General features: G+C 38.1%; 2 protein-coding genes across 2 annotated transcripts; both read right to left on the reverse strand.

Annotated features, from left to right (window-relative positions):
- Nucleotides 1-1,313: 1,313 nt before the first annotated feature.
- Nucleotides 1,314-15,066, reverse strand: scp2a (sterol carrier protein 2a). The gene is made up of 16 exons (XM_044031178.1): nt 14,850-15,066; nt 13,521-13,578; nt 13,320-13,391; nt 13,100-13,231; nt 12,448-12,512; nt 11,777-11,903; nt 11,594-11,657; nt 11,407-11,493; nt 11,117-11,267; nt 9,800-9,947; nt 8,980-9,087; nt 5,560-5,713; nt 5,326-5,422; nt 4,809-4,938; nt 3,510-3,589; nt 1,314-1,895 (listed from the first exon to the last, which is right to left on the reverse strand). The coding sequence occupies exons 1-16, from the start codon at nt 14,901-14,903 to the stop codon at nt 1,800-1,802; spliced, it is 1,623 nt and encodes a 540-aa protein (XP_043887113.1). The 5' UTR covers nt 14,904-15,066; the 3' UTR covers nt 1,314-1,799.
- Nucleotides 15,067-15,852: 786 nt separating this feature from the next.
- czib (CXXC motif containing zinc binding protein) lies at nt 15,853-18,075 on the reverse strand. Its single transcript, XM_044031192.1, has 8 exons — nt 17,992-18,075; nt 17,818-17,901; nt 17,374-17,430; nt 17,182-17,263; nt 17,072-17,103; nt 16,674-16,751; nt 16,300-16,365; nt 15,853-16,139 (listed from the first exon to the last, which is right to left on the reverse strand). Exons 1-8 carry the CDS (start codon nt 17,995-17,997, stop codon nt 16,062-16,064), a joined length of 483 nt encoding a protein of 160 aa, XP_043887127.1. The 5' UTR covers nt 17,998-18,075; the 3' UTR covers nt 15,853-16,061.
- Nucleotides 18,076-18,210: the final 135 nt, after the last annotated feature.

Raw genomic sequence — 18,210 nt, forward strand, 5'->3', positions numbered from 1 at the left:
CCAGTGTGAAGGCCAGGAGTCATGCAGCCTGTGCGGCCACTGTATATTGCCATTTGGCCAGCTGGCCACAGGATATGAGGAGTTGGCCAGATCGGAGCAATTAGGAGGACAAGCTGTGCAAGAGCGTGTGTGTGTGTGTGTGTGTGCTCAAAGTCATTATCTCACTCTAACATGAGATTTTGGCAGGGCTTCTTATTGTTTATTATAAAATAATGTGAATTTTCTGCTACCACACTCTTGTTTAATACTTTTTAAGTTGCACAGATTACTGTTTTTATGCTGTAGTATATGGTTGGGATATGAGGTAGGTGTACAATATGCACTGATGTTATTACACAAATTAAGTTCCTTTTAGATACAGTACATTTAGTTTTGCGGCAATTAATATATGGCCATGGTAGGGAGGAAGATCATTTTATGGAGCATTTAATCATATGGAATAGCCCGAACAAAATAACTGCCATCTGCAGGTGCCAACAACAGGTGTTGGTCGCAAACAACACTTTTCGGGAAAACTACTGCCACGAAAAAGGCTGATGCAGAGCGATTCAAGACCAGAGTGAACATCAGTGCTGCGTTGCTGCTGAAAGTTGGCGACAACTGAAAGCCAAGAAATGGCTGCAAAGTGGTGGCTCTGGTTCTACTTTATGTCTTTGTGATCTTTTGAGAGTATGTGTCATTTTCCAAAAATGTATCCAAAAACCTACCGATGCTACGCAGTGCTCGTGGATCCGTGTTCGGTCCTGGGAAGGGAAGTCTAAAGAAAAGGGGCTTGGACTTTTGAATTCAAAATGTTGCCTGCCCTAAGCCTGCCTCTTTTTCCAGGAACTCCAACCCTACCTTTAAAGCATTTTTTTTTTTTTCAATTTAAATTAGATATACAGTATATAGTGTGTAGTATCTTGCACATCATGGATTGTGTCAAAGCAAAGCAACAGAGAGAAAAATAGAGGGAGAATCAGTTGGGATCAAACTTTTAAAAACAGCTCATGAGTAACTGCAACTACAAAAACAGAATATAACGCAACTTTTGAAAAAAGACTGCAGATCAATCACTTAGTCGGGAAGTGGAATAAATAAATGAATGAATGTATTCAAATAGATAAATGCTGCCTGGTTCATTCATCTGTCAAAACAACCTAATGCACAGCCTGCGTGAAAACAGAGTGGGCAACTAAACTGTAACTCCAGCAAAGTGCAAATGATGTTGCATTAACATTTCTGAAGTAGACACTGTGGTACCTCAGCATTATTGCACTTCTTTAAATGCAAAATGATCAAATAAATCTAAAAGTCAAGCTCATACAGTAACATTTGTTTGCATTCATTTAATTCCCAAAGACATACTGGTTAGAGTCAATTTACATTGTCACTATGGACTTACAAACAGTTGAGAATTACAAATAGAAGTTTAAAAATGATCACAGCCCTTGTGTTACTGTATATGAACTGAAAAAACATCAGCAGATACACACCCTGCATACATCAATATAAAAATGTATATTCTAATAATGCCCTTTCATAATAACTAATGGATGACTGGTTAATCTACATACGCCGTAGATGTATATTTAGTGTCACTGGTTGCTTAAAAATGATGCATCTACATCCAACAATGTCACTTAGTAATTCACAGCAGGCACAGATATCAAAGTGAAATATGGTGTTGACACCTTGACAGACGACTCCATAATTAAAGCACGTTAGGAATGTACCACGAGAGTTTATTGATTGGCAAAATTAAGAGTTTAGTTTGCCCTTGAATTGTTGCTGAGAAGACAAATAACCAACCCTGGGTCTCACAGCTTGGCGCCGCCTGGTGCAATTTTGAGGTTGTGCAGCTTCATAGCGACGCTTAGGTTTCCAGTGACCTTCAGCACTCCTCTTAAGAACGCCTGAGAAGAGAGATCAAAGTAAAAGATCATGGATATTTGATTGCTGGGTTTGGTCACGTGAATTGACATTGTAATTCAAAATACTTGGGGTGAAACATTTTAAATATATTTTATTGAAAATGTGATGTAAACATTTAATCAACACATGTTCAGTTCTGTGCCAAAGTCTCCAGCTTATTGTTCTTAGTACTGTTAAATTCTGGGATCATTGGGCATTTGGATTTGAAAACGTCTTATGTATTAGCAAACTGTTTAATTGTTTAACTCATGCAACATGTGAATGTACTGCTCAAGCATGTCTTGGATAAACAAAACAAAATTCACAGCAAATATGCTTGAATATACATGAAATAGTACAGGTTTTACCGGTAAAATGAATTTGGGTTTGAGGCATTGTCATGCTAAAGGTATTGCTAAAAAAACAAACCTGATTCTAATGGTGGCCTAAGGCCTTTGCAGAGTACTGTATAACAAGAAAAAATAAAATATCTGCTTAGATGCAGGGTTAACAATTTACGACAGCACATAGAGCACGAAACAAAATGGAGGCTGTCCTTCACCTCCACAACAGCTCCAAATATAGTTCACAGCACAGTTACATAGAGGAGTTTATTTAGATTGTCATTAACGGTGAGTCTAAAATTTTGAGTGCTGGCGATAACTCACGAGGTAGGTGACTTGTGTGTATCCGTGTTAATGGAGCTATGATGTTTGCTGCAACCGTAAACAACGACTACAACGACCGTGACAGCCAAGGTACACTTTAGCTTACTTTACGACCTATCCTGCGCAAACAAGACTTATTATTAATGGAATACATTATTTAGCAATCATCAAAATCTCAGTGTTGTTGCTGTTAACTGACATTGATTTACTTAATTATATTCCATTCTTACAGGTGGAAATCCATTCAATCCTAGGTTGTGACAGTTTTTGACCAGTGGGAATGGGTTTTAACTACTGGGTCAAATGACTCATTACTCATTTTTATTGGCTTCTGCTCTAATTGACATTAGTGGAAACTAAAAGTGGAAGACCCAGGTGAATACATTCATTTCTTTCTTGTGTAATTTCCTGGGCAATGCAACAACGGTTTTCATTTTCTGCCCGAGCATAGCCGTTAGCCATGAATAGTTGTGGCGAGCCTTCCTTTTTTCAACTTGGGAGAGCACTCAGTATTTAGATTAACTGAATGTTGAAAATTGTGGGCATTTTCCAAAACTCAAAATGATGATGTTCTCAAACAAACTGGAAAATATCCACATTTAAGAAACTGAAAACTCAGAGAACGTGTAGTAACTATTAGAAAAAGGGGTTTGATTAAAATAGTAAATAAATTGATTATTAAAAAAGTTGACATTTAATTTAGTAAGTAAACGTCACACAATCTGTATAATCTATGGTCAATACAGATTATATACTGCACTGGATAACTGTCTAACCATGGTGACGTGTTAAGCCTAACATTCAGTTTTCTGTGTATTTATTGCTTTTTTTGACAGCAGAAAGACACAAAAACACAAATAAAATGGCACATTATTTTCAAATGTAAATGTAAATCTTTTTCATATTCAACTGAATGTTTTAATCAAAACAAAAACAAAAAATACATACCGTTTCTGGTTGCAGTTTTCCTGTCATCAAATCCAGAAGATCTTTATCACTAATGGTCAGGGTGCAGTCTGCCTCTTTATCTAAGTAAAAGTAATTAAGCAATTAAGGCTTATTAAAACTAATTGTCACAATACGTCACCTCACATTCAAACATTCATAATTGCATCAACTGGCACACAGATTAAGGGAGCACACTTTCCACTTCCTCAAAAGACAAACATCTCTGCATCTGAAGGACAAACGTTGAGGACCATTAATGCTGAAAATGGAAAGCACTTTTACTTTCCATTAGCGAAAATACATGTTTTCAGCACACAAAGTTCAAAGCACTCTTTCACTGAGGCAAACATTTCACAAAGCTTTATGACTAATGTTTCCTATAACCCGACAAAAAAGCTGGTCTGCACTAAATATTAGCTTTTTACTACGGTCGCCGACAAGCACTGGTTGTAATGAATGCCAAATTTACAAGCTTAATATTAAAGATAAAACAGTTGCCTGTCGGCCAGAAAAGAAGCACAGACATCAGATCATCAGTCAGTTAATATATCAAGGAACATGTAGGCTGCTGTAGATGCATTAGTAGTTTGAACGTTTTTTGGTCTTGATTCATCATTTATTGATCAGAAAAGTGCTCTTAATAAATCAGTACTTCTGAAGAAGTGTAGTTAAGTGTGGTCAGAAAATTATGGCATGAGTCCATCATTCAAAAATGTAGTTTTTGAAGCATCTTGCTATACTTGCTAAGCTCATAACTACTGCAGCTGCCTTATGCCGCTTGCTCGTGGGTGGGCTTTCTTTCCCACAGCAACTAAAAGCTGATCCCAGTTCTATACATCGAGTAGATCTTTTATTGCACAGTAGGTTTTTCCATTTTTACATCCTGCGAGTTCCATCAAACTTCTAGCAAAAGCAAATAAATCAAAACCAAACTGACTGAAATCATGTCTTCAGGTTAATGCTTACATTAATAATGTGATGTAATGATGTTCTTTCAATGACTGTTGAACGTCTAGAAGTAATAAACAATGCTCAAAGTGGCTTCATTCGTAAATGGCTAACGTACATCTTAACTGTACATGAAACTGAAACTCTATACTTAAATTAAATCTGGTTTGATTTCTTTTTAATTGATTATAGAATTGTGCAGAGGCACAATAACAGAAACTGTGTAGCTTTGTCACAAATGAGATAGAAAATATGAGAATACAGCCAAAGGTGAAACTACGTAGTTTAAACCCTCACTGCTGCCACAGAAAAACACTGTCTGCAACTAATGGTCTCTGTTCAGATACCTACCTGGATCATTGGTAACACAACCTTGGCCATTTTTGACATCCACGACCCAAGTCGCCTCGTTCCCATGTGGTCCATCCATCACTTTAAACGCAAACACTCCACCAATCTTCTTGACAAGCTGCTCTCCTTCCTGCAGATAATGGAGAGGCTTTTGAGTTCCAAGATATAACCCTTGATGTAATTGCTAAGGACAGGTAGTGAATCAGAATCAGTTATTGCTGAGTGGCATATTAAATACATGAAGTAAATTCAATCTGCTTTATTCTCAGAAAATATAGTATATAATTCTCTGCTTCCTTTTAAAGGTTTTCTACAATTAAAAAAGGAGAAAGCAGCCTCATCAGTGTTCTCTGAACACAGAGTACAACCAGGGAACGTCAGGGAACATTACAAAGGATGTAATCTCACATGACTGTTAGTCATTACAGCAAATCCTGGTATAATATCCCATTACAAAGACATACAGCTTGAGAATTGCGACATGACACTACATTTAAATTGTGACAATGACGTATACCTCCTGTAAATGTTTTTCAATCTCTTTGAAGACAGGGTAAGTCTTGAAACCCTCCAGGGTGCTGCCCAACATGGTGGGAGTCACACCTAAGTGGGAGCTGTGGAAAAAAAAACAGAGACAAAACACACATGTGTAAATAAGCAAGACTAGAAGTTTGATAAAAAACAATTTCCTTTTTAATTTAGTTGTTTTGACGGAAAGTAGAAAGAGAGGATGATGCAATGTACTGCCAACCTGGATTCCTGCGGAAATCCCATCCTGTAGAGAGCAACGACCACAGCTCCTCCCAGGCCAATGTTGTGTTGCAAGGCCACTTTAGCTCCTGGGACCTGCCTCTTATCAGCCTGCCCACGCAGCTGCCAGCAGAGCTCAGCACACTGGGCCAAACCTAAGGGGGCACAGAGAGGGAGCAAAGAACAGAAGGTGATGCGAGTCAGCATGAGGGGCTACATGATTGCAGTAGGATTAAATGCTAATCCATCCATCCATCCGTTTCAACCACTTTATCCTCCACATGAGGGTCACGGGGGGTGCTGTGCCAATCTCAGCTGACGTAGGGCTAATAACGAGATAACAAGTAAGTTATCTACATACTATATCTTTTTGCCCAGTCAAAACAAAACATTTAACCAAATAACAGGACAACAATGTGAAGTTGCAAAAGTTGGCAATCCCTCAGTGTTGTTGGAAAATGAGCATTATGTGTGATTGTAAATCAGCAATCAGCAATGGAGGCGAGTGTCGTCCTCCAGAGCTAAATCTGCTGCGATAACTGACATTTCTGAATTTCCCTGATGGGACATCAATATAAGGCACCTATCTCTTGCTCTTGAACATAACAATGGAACATGCAAAAAAGATATTTGTGTGCACATGTGCCACTTGAGAGGGCAGCCCCATTCAGATGCAAGACACTTAGTAGTTGTGAATGTGAACCTTCAAATGTGATCTGTAATGAATTAAATTTGACCAATGTGGGTGGTAATCTGAAAATCGTCTATGGACGTGGGTTAGCAGTCAGTTGTGGCAGGAAGTGGAGGCGTGGAGTTGGCTCATAAAAGCAGTTTTCAGTTGAGTTAATTGAAACAGCTGGTGTTCATGGCCAACTACACTTTACCTCAGACTGCTACACACCCACAATTGGTTTTGTTGAATCTCGACACCAAAGCAGCTGAATAGCTGTAAGTGTAAATATTTCTAGTTTCACACCATAGATGATAAGAATCTAACAAATCTGCGGCCTCAGTTGTTAGACCTCAAATGTCTGAGCAACCCAAGACTGTCTGGCACAGGGAAGCAAAGAGCAAGAGGTCACAAATAATAATGTTATGAAATTAATTTGTACAGACAATATAGGAAATGGCACATATTAAAAGCTTGATCCGAGGATTTTATGAATCGTCATCAGATCTTCAAAGATCGATACAAATCTGCGCTTTATTTTAACCAACCCTAGTGAGCAGCCTATTTTGTAAAAAGCGTGCAGCAAGACCTGCCTCAGGAAAAGTGTTATTACCATTACTAGAAAGGTAAATTTCCTGCATTACCATGGTACTTTTCTAGTGTTTATGACCACTCCCAATCCCGCAGTGATTATTCTTAGAATACAGAGTAACAGGGAAATGACCCGGGAACATGTGATTGTGAAAATGACCATGTATGTGGCTGATGCAGTATGTTTTCTGCAGCTAGTGGTCTCTCAATAAAAAATGTAATAATGTTGGGAAGCAGTGTGTCTTCTTTGTTTTGTGTGTGTTTGTGCTTTATGGGGACAGCTACAGTGGCAAAACATGCAGCAAACAACAATGAGTACTCATGAGCCATTAGTGACAATTAAACACAACAAAAGAAAAAAGAAAAAAGAAAGCCAACACACTGACTAACTCATAGGACCGCAAATGTCCATACTCACTGACACCAGTCTTGTCATTTTCAGATATATCAAATCACAAATGTATACCGATTGATTGAAAAACAGAACATATCTTAAATTCAAGTATAACACTAATTAAATACTTTTCATACTTGTGTGTTCTGTGTGTGTGATAGTAAAAGACAGGTTTTGTCATTACACTCCAATCCACTTTTCCGTATAATAATAATTAAAAAAGAAAATAAATAAATAAATAAATAAATAAATAAAAAGCTAAGCTGAAAATGCCTTCAATAACTTTATATGTACAACTGTAGCATTTGTAAAGCACAATGCCCTCACTGGGAAGGGTGACAAGTTGACTCCTAATCTGACAAGTCACTCCCTAATCTGTCCAGGGTCAGCTCCTGCATTAGCATTACAGCTTAGCATTTCTCCCCATCTGCTTAACAAGCTTTTCCATTTCTCCATTATCCCAATAAGCAAAAGGACCTTACAGTTAAGACCTCTTCATGGTGGGTCTCACTCATTCTGCAGTACAATAGTAATTATTTCCACTGGGGCTTGTTTATGTGAGGGAGTTTTTGAATGGCGACTGAAAAATTACTGTTGAGTTCACCAGGCAATTTATCAAAAATAGCCAGTGGAAATCATCTCAGGCAGAATTTATACACAACTCCAAAGTGCCTAGTACTTTAGGGAAAATACAGATCATTAAAATACAATTTGTCATTTGTATCTGCACCAAAATTCTAATTCACAGATAAACACTTGCTGCACTACAACTGGAAAACACCCTATCCTGTGGCTCTAATTAATATTTCTACAGTGAAAGGATGATGACAAGAATACGGTATACAGTGATGCACCAAATACATTAAAAAAATCTTGAAATTCACATCCTTCTGAGGTTGCTCACGATACTACTAGCAAACAGGTCCCTGTAAGGGTCATTCAGCTACTCAAAGTCTTCCTGCAGGAAGAGGTCTGAGCTTTATAAGCAAAACCATGGCTCAGACACAGCTTAGCCGACTAGGGCACATGAAGAAGTGACCCAGGAGATATAGAGGGGGTATTGGTGACATGGCTGAAGAAAATCCTTGCAAAAATAATGAGGTAGAGGGGGATTGAAGTCTAGGCAACAAAAATGAAGGAAATAGGAAAAAAACAAAGGCAATAAAGATGGTAAATAAATCTGGTAATGGATCTGGACCAAATGCACGGCAGCGTTTCACTTCGTCATCCCTAAGGACAGGATGTGTGGGTGTGGGTGTGTTTGAGCACACACAGTCCGAAGCAGCTATAACTAATGGTACGTGTACAAAAAATATTACAATTGTAAGGAGGAAGAGGAGTCCCGTTATTGCCAGCTGCAATGTTTGCTCTGACTAACCCCTCAACGGTTTAATAAATTGAGAGATTACATGGGAATCTTGCCAAAGCCACAGCCTACTGCCCTCTCACAGGTAAGTGCAGGCGTGAGATTGCTTCTATCGTGTAACAAAGCATGTGGCCAATCCTATGAGACACATGCCATCTGGTGGTCATTGTGAAAATGACTGCACAAGTTAGGTCACCTTTCACTTGACATAAGCAGTATACAGTCAACGCAGCATCTGGTGTAGAGTGTAATAAGCCTTATGATTAGGTAAGTCCCAAACAACCTAAAAAACAATAAATTGGATAAGTATCAGATGCAGGTCCTATAAGACCTCAATCTCAAATGACCACTAAACCAGACAGGATTATGAATATAGAATGAAGTCTGCAGCTCAACAAACCTGTGGCACCCAGAGGATGTCCTTTAGAGATGAGACCACCGCTGGGGTTGATCACAAACTTGCCTCCGTAAGTGTTGTCTCCCCTGTCGATCAGCTCTCCAGCTTTACCTGGAGGGAAGAAAAAAAAGAAAGAGAACATCACTATTAAATGCATGGTGACATATAGTATTTACGAAGTCACAACGTTTAAATGCATTTATTTATTGTTTCTTCTTATTTATTTATTGTTTAATTGTATTGGGAGATGGGGTGGGGCTAGATAGGTTTCCACTTCTTCCCACTCCCTTTTGAACATGAAGAACTTAGTTTGGTCTTTTGTTGATGTTTTGTTTTGTTTTATTTATTTCACAATATATTCACTAATGTGTGCAAAAATGTCCTCACAAGAGGACGCATAATCATCATGAGATTCATGGCATGTGCACACGGCCAATTTTGATCGCACCATCTTGTATATGTTTGTCAAACGGATCAGCAGATGTGACAGCCTGGGCAGTGAGGCCGCAGAAATGACTGGACTGTATCATCATGAACTCATATTTGTTAATGCAATGCGGGGAAAGTGATTACATCAACCAAGAACTGTCACTCAGAGGTCATTTATTTCATAATTTGAGATATTTGCAATGTTTTGTGTCTTTCGTAATTACTTCGTAAATACTATAAAGGGAGTATTAATATACATTGAGGCTGTATACTGTTACTGTAATGTTAATGAGGTCTCGGATGCAATGATAAATAATTCGACCAGAGTATGCCTGTAGCTAATTTCCATCAGTGCAATTTAGTAATCCTATATAAAAAAATTGATCAGTCTTACCTGGTTCACAGAGGCCCAGGGCTTCATATGTGATGAGCTCATTCGGCGAGAAGCAATCATGCAACTCAATCACGTCAACATCACTGGGTGTCAGACCTGCAGCCTCGTAACACCTTTTAGCTGCCAACTGAGACATGTCATATCCTACCTGCACAGAAAAAAACAAGGAAAGTATGTTTAGGAATAATTTACATTACTTATTTCCCACAAATGGGCAACAGAAAACTGCAGTTTAGCAAGTGTTGGTGTCACAACACCTTTCCCTTCAAATCAGCATCAATTTCTTATAAGGACACATGCACACACTTCTAATAATAATTTGTAACAGGCTGTACACTGTACACCAGGGGTCTCGAGGAGCTTGCGAGCTACCAGTAGCTCCCAGTGTCTTTCCAAGTAGCTTGTCTTTCCAGTGTCTTTCCAAGTAGCTCCATGTGCATACAAAATGCACATGGAGCTGATTAGATACTATTTTGCAAAATGTGAAAATTTTATAAATATTTCAGGCAAAATGAGCTTTTCCAGTTTGTTTGGGTTTAAATAAGCTATGAGGATACATGAGTAGCTCTCAGCCATTTTCATATTGTCAAAGTAGCTCGCAGAGGAAAAAAGGTTGCAGACCATAGGTGCAACGCTGCCATCCACAAACAAATTAAGTTTCCGTCGCTTCATCCTCCCACACAGTTAATGGTTTCAGTTAATGATTGTGGTTATAATGACTACACAATATAATTATTCCTCTATCAATTTAATGGAACATATCCAGAAAGTATGGGACACGTGTGTGCAATCAAACATTTTCAGATTTATTGAAGACGTGCATGAGCATTACATTTGTTATTTGAGTTAAACTCACTGACAGCTCGCTAATATACAAGACCAAGTTTCAGTCACATCATTCCAATATAAATGCCAATGATGCAATATAACTAAGTATCCTTTTTATATATACATATACATATATTACATATATACGTATATATACATATATTATATCATTTAATACTATATACACAAGCAACCATAGCAAATCTATTTACTGTAAACTATATCAACATCCTCATTCATCATTAGGATGTAGGATATGTTTTTACCTCCAGCTCCAAACGATCCTTTTCAATGTTATGTAAACACTGAGTGTCTTTCCATGAACATTTTCTTACCTATCATCTGTTGTATTTTGGGTTTAAAAGCTTTACTCTCACTACACGGGAAAATATCAAGGACCAGTAAACACTTCAATACAGAATTGATTCACAGCTATGGTAACTGGACCGTGTCACAAAAAGATATTAAAAAGCATAACACATTTCCTACCATCTTGATGCAGCTGTTTTCGTTAAATGTGGTGGGGAGATCGGTCGTCATTTCTTGAGCCAATATCTCTACTGCCTGGCTCTCCAGATGGTGTTTCCTGACAAAGGCCTCACTGGCTACAACTGCTGCTCCAGCACCATCTGATGTTGGGCTGTCAAGAGAAGACACAGCAGGTGGATTGGGCATCATTGTAGACCATTATTAATTATGTTGGTGGTGGGAATCAGCATTTCTGAAGCTGTTCTTCTTTTTCCATTTATCACAAACATCAAAATGGTTGAGGCTCTTACCAACACTGAAGCATGGTCAGGTAATCATACACCTTTCTGGAGTTTACAATTTGGTCCAAACTGTACTCCACTTGGAACTGGGAATTCCTGCATGAAAAATGCACAGACACACGCAGACTTAAAAAAAATGGTTTTAATCAAAAAGCAGTGATCCATTTTCATGAAAAAGGTGGAAGCTGCATCTTACGGGTTGTTGACAGAATGCTTGTGGTTTTTCCAAGCAATTTTAGCAAAGTGTTCTGGTTTTGTGCCTTAAAGAGATTAAACCGTTGACACAATTACTGACATATTGGACATGGTTAAAATTGTGAAACAATGCAAGATTCAACCGTCATGTTAACAGTTAAGCTCTACAATATTTGGTTTGTACCATATTTCTCCATGTGCTCCCTGCCAGCACTGCCAAACAACTGTGGAGCTCCTGGTGCTGCCGTAATCCCGTAACGGTTGTCCAGAACCAGCATGTGCTTGTCCATGGGATTGACCCTGTCCATAAACTAGAAGCGAGTATTTCCCACATGTTACTTCCTGCTTTAATTAATTCCTTTTTACATAATTTGATGTAGTTAAACATTTACGTTGGCACAGGTAGAGATTTATTTAGATGGGTATTAGTTTAAATTAGAATTATGGATCGTCTCTCCAATCTGAAATTTATGTCTGCACTGTAGGGCACAAATATATGAAATAGGCAATCAAACAAAAAAAACATTGTCAAATAAACTTTCAGGATGTAGTTTTCATGCATTTAGCCAGTGTAAGTAATAATCAGTCCATAAATTAAATAATTAATATTAACTGTTAGCGACTGCTGTTTAAAAAACACACAAACAACACTCAGTTCAGTTCATAAAAGACAACAATTATTCCTTTACCATCTGCTGTGACCATTTTTTTCTAAATGTTAATCAATGAAGATGTAGCCCTCTGTTTCACAGGAGAAGAGGATCCAGAAACTTATTTTGTTTAAGAAAGGACAATCGGCTCATGTCAATTTGTTCTTTTCCATTAAATCCAGGAAAACAAAATATACTTCTGTACCTTTGAGGTCAAAGAACCCCTCTCCATTTTCTCAAACCCAAGGGCCAGCACACAGTCAGCAAGACCTACAGGAGGAGATGAATAAAAATGTAATGCAAAGTGTGTAAAACCTGTATTCTCTTTAAAGACCATTGGGAGGTTGCCTGTATCCAAGTCTAAAAGACAATAAAACCACCTGTAATGGGTAAATGGTACCGTGACTAGAAAAGCACTATATAAATACAGATCATGAAGTCTATAAACATTTTCTTGAGGAGTTTTTGTTCTAATCACAGGTTTCAGGTCTTATTCTGTACAGTGTTTTTTTGTTTTTAAAGTCCTTTTAAGAGAAAATATGCAACAGATGTATATAACAGTATGATGTAAGGAGTGGCTACGGTGCGACTGACAACAGATGTCAGACATAGTAACCTGATGGTCCTCATGTTCGACCCTTGCCAAATGAGTTCACACAACGCAGATTGGTCCGCTTCACGTGACTCTCTGTGTCAGTATAGCAGAGTTTTAGATCTTGCCTGGGGACATTTCCTCACTGCTGCACTCACTGCTTTTTTATTTCATTACTCATAATATCTCAGGAAAGGTGACAGTAGTAACACCCTGGAGGATATAAAATATAGATTTTCAGAGATTTGTCACTTTCAAGACTCACCTCCCCGGATCAGCTGCCGGGCCATGTAGAGAGCAGTGGATCCTGTGGAGCAGTTATTGTTGACATTGATAATGGGGATTCCAGTCATGCCCAGGCTGTGATAAATGGCCCTCTGCCCGCATGTAGAATCCCCTGAGGGCGTAAGATGAGGAATAAGATGATAATTCCTTTTTGCGACACAGGCAACACACACTTTAAAGAATTAACAACAACGTCTTACCATAGACATATCCTACACATGCTTGCTCGATGGCAGAATATGGGATTCCTGCATCTGCTAAGGCCTTTTGACCTAAAATATGCAACAAATAGTTAAAAAAAACACTTAAGTAAGTGATAGAGAACAAGATCCATTTCAGATGTTTAGATAAGATATATTTTCAATGACAGAACAATGTCCATATTCAGAGAAGATAAACACCTGCTTCCTGGGCCAGGTCAGGGTAGTCACAGTTTTCTCGGGTTCCAGGCTTGTCAAACTGCAACAAAATAAAGAGAATCCAGATTAGTGCTATTCCACTTGCACATATTTTGACTTTAAACATTTTTTTTTTTAAATGAAGTAAGGTAAATTTACTGTAAAGATGCTGATGGGTGAAGCTCAACATGTAAATGTGCAAGACAAGAGCTCACATACATCAGAGTTTTTCACCACGCAGAAATCTCATAGAAAGGAGGCTTTTCAATACAGCGTAAAATTGGAGCTGCACTTTGTAGGTAACAGCAAAGGTTATGTGCCTCCTCTGGACTTACAGCCTCTACTACTGCATAACGCAATAGTTAGACAGACTTTCATGAGTGGAAACTGAAGTTTGTAACAACTCACTCTTCTGTAATAAAAACTGAAAATAATTTTAGCATACAAGGACAGGGGGGCTGAAGTCATTAATTGCTTATTTCCTTTATGGACTTTGGAATGGGGAGTGAGCAGTTTACAGACTTTAGTTTTTAGTCCAGAAAGGTTGTTCAACAGTGGCCTCAAACTTGAATAATCAAATGTTTCCTATAAACACAGACTTTCATTCAAGTTCACTTCGTAAATTTCAGTCACCAGCGCTTAAAATCCCTTACAACCTGTCTGAGACTGAGTTACACATTCATACCACTAGTTATGACCCTTGCCACAGTTTGTATTGTGACTGTTGGTCATGAACTATGGACTGAAAAAGGAGACAAGAGAAATACACAGAATTAAAAGTAACAAATCAAAATCCGTTAGTTATCCCAAAGTAGTTCCAGGTACATTTTGAATGTAATCCTTCTATTTAGAACATATAACAATAAGTGAGAGAGACAAACTGTTCCATGTAATTACATTAAAATGAATGACACAGTGTAAAATGTGGGTGCCATTTGTTTGTGCGTGATACTGTTGTGTAACAGTTAAGTACAAAAATGACCCTTTGCATTTCATTTAAATACTTACCATGTTGTTTAACACATGCTTCAACTTGTGTAATATGCTGTAGGTTTATGTGGCATGTGTCAAATATGTGGCAACTATTCCCCTTGTTTAGGCTAACCATATATACACAAGTTTACACAGCGTGTATTCTTAAGATGTGACTGACGTCTTAAGTTCGCAATTTAAGTTTGACAAACTCACCACGTAAGCCACAGACACACTGTACTTTCATGACACTCCAACGTTTAAGAGTATAAGTTTTTGAAACATTTTCAATGCAAGGTAACGTGGAGTTAGCAGCCAATGCTAACTGTGATCATGTTTGTGGATTTGTGAGTATGTTACCTTTGTCATGCCCACACCGACGACAAACACTCTGTTCTCATTTCCAGGAGCCATGGTCGCTTCTCTGCAGTAGCTGGTCCACACACAGACAGGAGGAAGGGGTAGAGGGTCGTTGCAGCAGCAAGGGCAGTAGCACCGATGACAACAGTTTGCTGCTACAGGCTCTGAATACAACACAGCAAAGATCGTCTATGTCCCACTCTGACAAGATGACTGACTCGGTGGCGAAAATACAATGCCTTGAGTCAATAGGGGTGTGTGTGCGTATGCGTGTGTGCGTGTGTCTTAAACATCACACATTTACATCACATGTTATTTACCTATGGTTCTTTACATAAGCAACATGTGTAATCCTCATTCTATTCATATTATTACATAGACAGGTTTTTGGGGGGGTGTTTCTATCTCCAAACAAATTTGCAAATTTACAAATGTACACATTCGTTTTTTTTTTTATGGATCAAACATCTTCAGAAAATAATTTGTTGACCAATTCAATATGACATTAGGCATTTAAGATATAGTTGAAAATTAGTAGCTACATTATGCACAAATTTGTCATGATAGTTTGTCATCTGTAAAAAAAAAAATCCCCAGTCCTCAGATAGAAAGTTTGGGAATTTCTTCACTACGCTCTCCCCCTTTCAATGTTCCACAAAACACAAAACAAGACTAGAAAGTAAAAATGTGCTATTATGCATGTATTGAGTAATGACATGGTACAAATTATTTTGTGTAGAGTTCCTAAAAAGAGAATTCAATTATTTTTAATGCAATAGGTTTCAACAATGCAATTTCTATTAACAAAAGTGTAACATCCTTGGCAATGACTCTTCTAATATGGTTCCCAGTTCAATGTCTGGAGAAATGTGGAGATAGCCCAGATTGTATTTTTTCATGGTACCCTTATAAGCTATAAAGTACTACGATAGTTCATAGAAATCATGTTGAAAATGTTAATTCATGCAATTGAGGGACTGAAAAGAAAAAAAAATACATCAACTTAAAATTTTCACCCTTCAATTTTATTGAGGCAGTGAAAAAAAAGTATCTTTAGAGCATTGGCATTGTGTTGGTAATCCACACCTTTTAATGTTTACCATCATCCAAACCAGTTTACCTCAGTATCTCAAGAGTCTGTGTTGCCAAAAAACAGATTTGTGATGATGACTGGTGTTCATTCACCCAACACTAGGGTTCATCATGACAACATCAGCACTTGATGAACTTGTGGGTGACTTCATATATTCCCACCGACTCCTTGGCTTTCTCATCATAGTCTGTCCAGTCCTGAAATGATATTTAAATTAACTTTCAGAACACCTGAGAATTCACTGGATGAAGCATAGATAAGTACCAACAAAAATTCACTCATGACATGACATTAGAATTCCATTTTCCAAATGTTAGCCGTTGTAAAATACTGTAAACATTGCATGTGTACTCTTACTTTTTCTAGAAGGTTAACTTCAGGAAACGGCGTCCCTGTCTCTGCTCCCTGTGCAGCAAAGCCAGTCTGGAAGAGCAAATTTAGAAAGGTCAGACACAAGGCATCATCATATCCAAGTTACTGAATCTGGAAGAGGGAACACATGTCATGCAGAAAACAACATTACATCTGGTACAAATCTTCCTTTGAGCAAGAAGCAGTGTTTGTTTTCCTAATTCTCTTCACATCAGCGTCACTTATTTTGGGGGTTCACATTTGCTTCATACCTGTCTATGCTAAATTAGATTACATTTTTTAGATATCTATTTATTTTGATCAACAACAGTTTTTTTTCCAACTATCTGGAATCACAAACAGTATCTGCACACACTTACTTGTGGCTGAAAGTCAATGGGCTCCAAGCCCCGACACTCAAACTGCACCATTGTTTTGAAGCGTTCATTGTCCTCTGTCTGCAACCCATTAAACAAACATTTGACACACAAACACAATGATAATCATGGAGCTACTAGCTGGAGAATTAAGATAAAGTTAATTAATAACAACATGTAATTTCTAAATGGTTCTGATTTCTTTTTAATTTAACTTCAATTTTAATTTTAACACCAGTACTTGCATATTGGTGTGAATAACTCTTCAAATCATACAAGCCATTTAAAAAAGGGAACATTTACTCTCTGCCCTATTTATCATGCTGTGGACTGGCAACTACAAACTACAAAAGAAACGTCCAGGCTGTTAATTAGGGCAGAAGTATAGGAGGTTTGCTTACATTATATGGTGTGATTGTGTCTCCCAGGATGTCTGTATAGGAACAGTTGACATATTACATATTCACACTTCCGATTAGGCAGATGAAGCAAGTCAAATACCAGCCCTTACCAATTGAATTTTCCCTGGCACAAAGTTTACATTTCTGCACCATGCTGGCACTACCTCTTCCTCCTTTTAGCGGCACACTTTCCTAAGGAGACATTAAAAAACACATGGGTGCTGCTCTTTTTTCTTTCTTTTTATTTAAAAAAAGAAAGTCTGGTTAACTGAATGGACACACGTGGATGATTCTATTCTTACCACTAGGGTCACATACTGCCACTTTTCTGGGATTTCGCCACAGTTCCCACACTTCAGCTAAAAGAAAGACACAGAACACATCTTGCCTGTGTATGACACAGAGAGGAAAGATGACTGCAGCATAATTTAAATAGCAAAAAGCAATACAAGGTGACAACACCAGAGCACACACGGCTACGGCTCCCCTGGAAATTATGTAAAGTCACATCAGGAGAAATGAAGGTACACACCACTTACGTTTTACCCCACGGAGTGGGAGTGAAGTATTGTTTTTGGTGGCTCAGTTTTTACTTGTGTTATGTTATAAATTATGTCAATATTTTTTTTCAAATCTCATAATACATGGCAATTGCGCAGTGTAAATGTTCATTTAAATGTTGGGCATTAACTGTGTATTAACATGTTAGAACTGAGCTAGCACGCTAGCTTGACAAGCAGTCGTACCTTCAGAAACCAGCGAAAGTCGTCGCCCAACGGTCTCACGTTGGTGACATTCTCCAACGTGGCTTTAAACTGGAGCCCAAACTTCTATCGTGCATATTTCAAAGGAGAAAAATTAAGTTTAAAACAATGTTCATTCCCTTTTTACGCCAAGAATCAAGAAGCAGCCATACATACCACCATATTGAATCGCTCCCACGTATCACTTCCTGTGCTGCGTTCAGGGACTGCTCGTTTAGGCCAGGCGTTTGAGTACGAATGTACTTTTACCATCATTATAATTTATTAAATAAGGTAGCATGCTGACAAAATGTTCACTGTCCACATTTAGAGTGACTATTATTTTGCTACTTGGAAGATCTTCTCATTCAAACTCCACCATCTGTAACATCAACT

This window comes from Solea senegalensis, linkage group LG1, assembly GCF_019176455.1.
Source record: "Solea senegalensis isolate Sse05_10M linkage group LG1, IFAPA_SoseM_1, whole genome shotgun sequence".
NCBI classification, from domain to species: domain Eukaryota; kingdom Metazoa; phylum Chordata; class Actinopteri; order Pleuronectiformes; family Soleidae; genus Solea; species Solea senegalensis.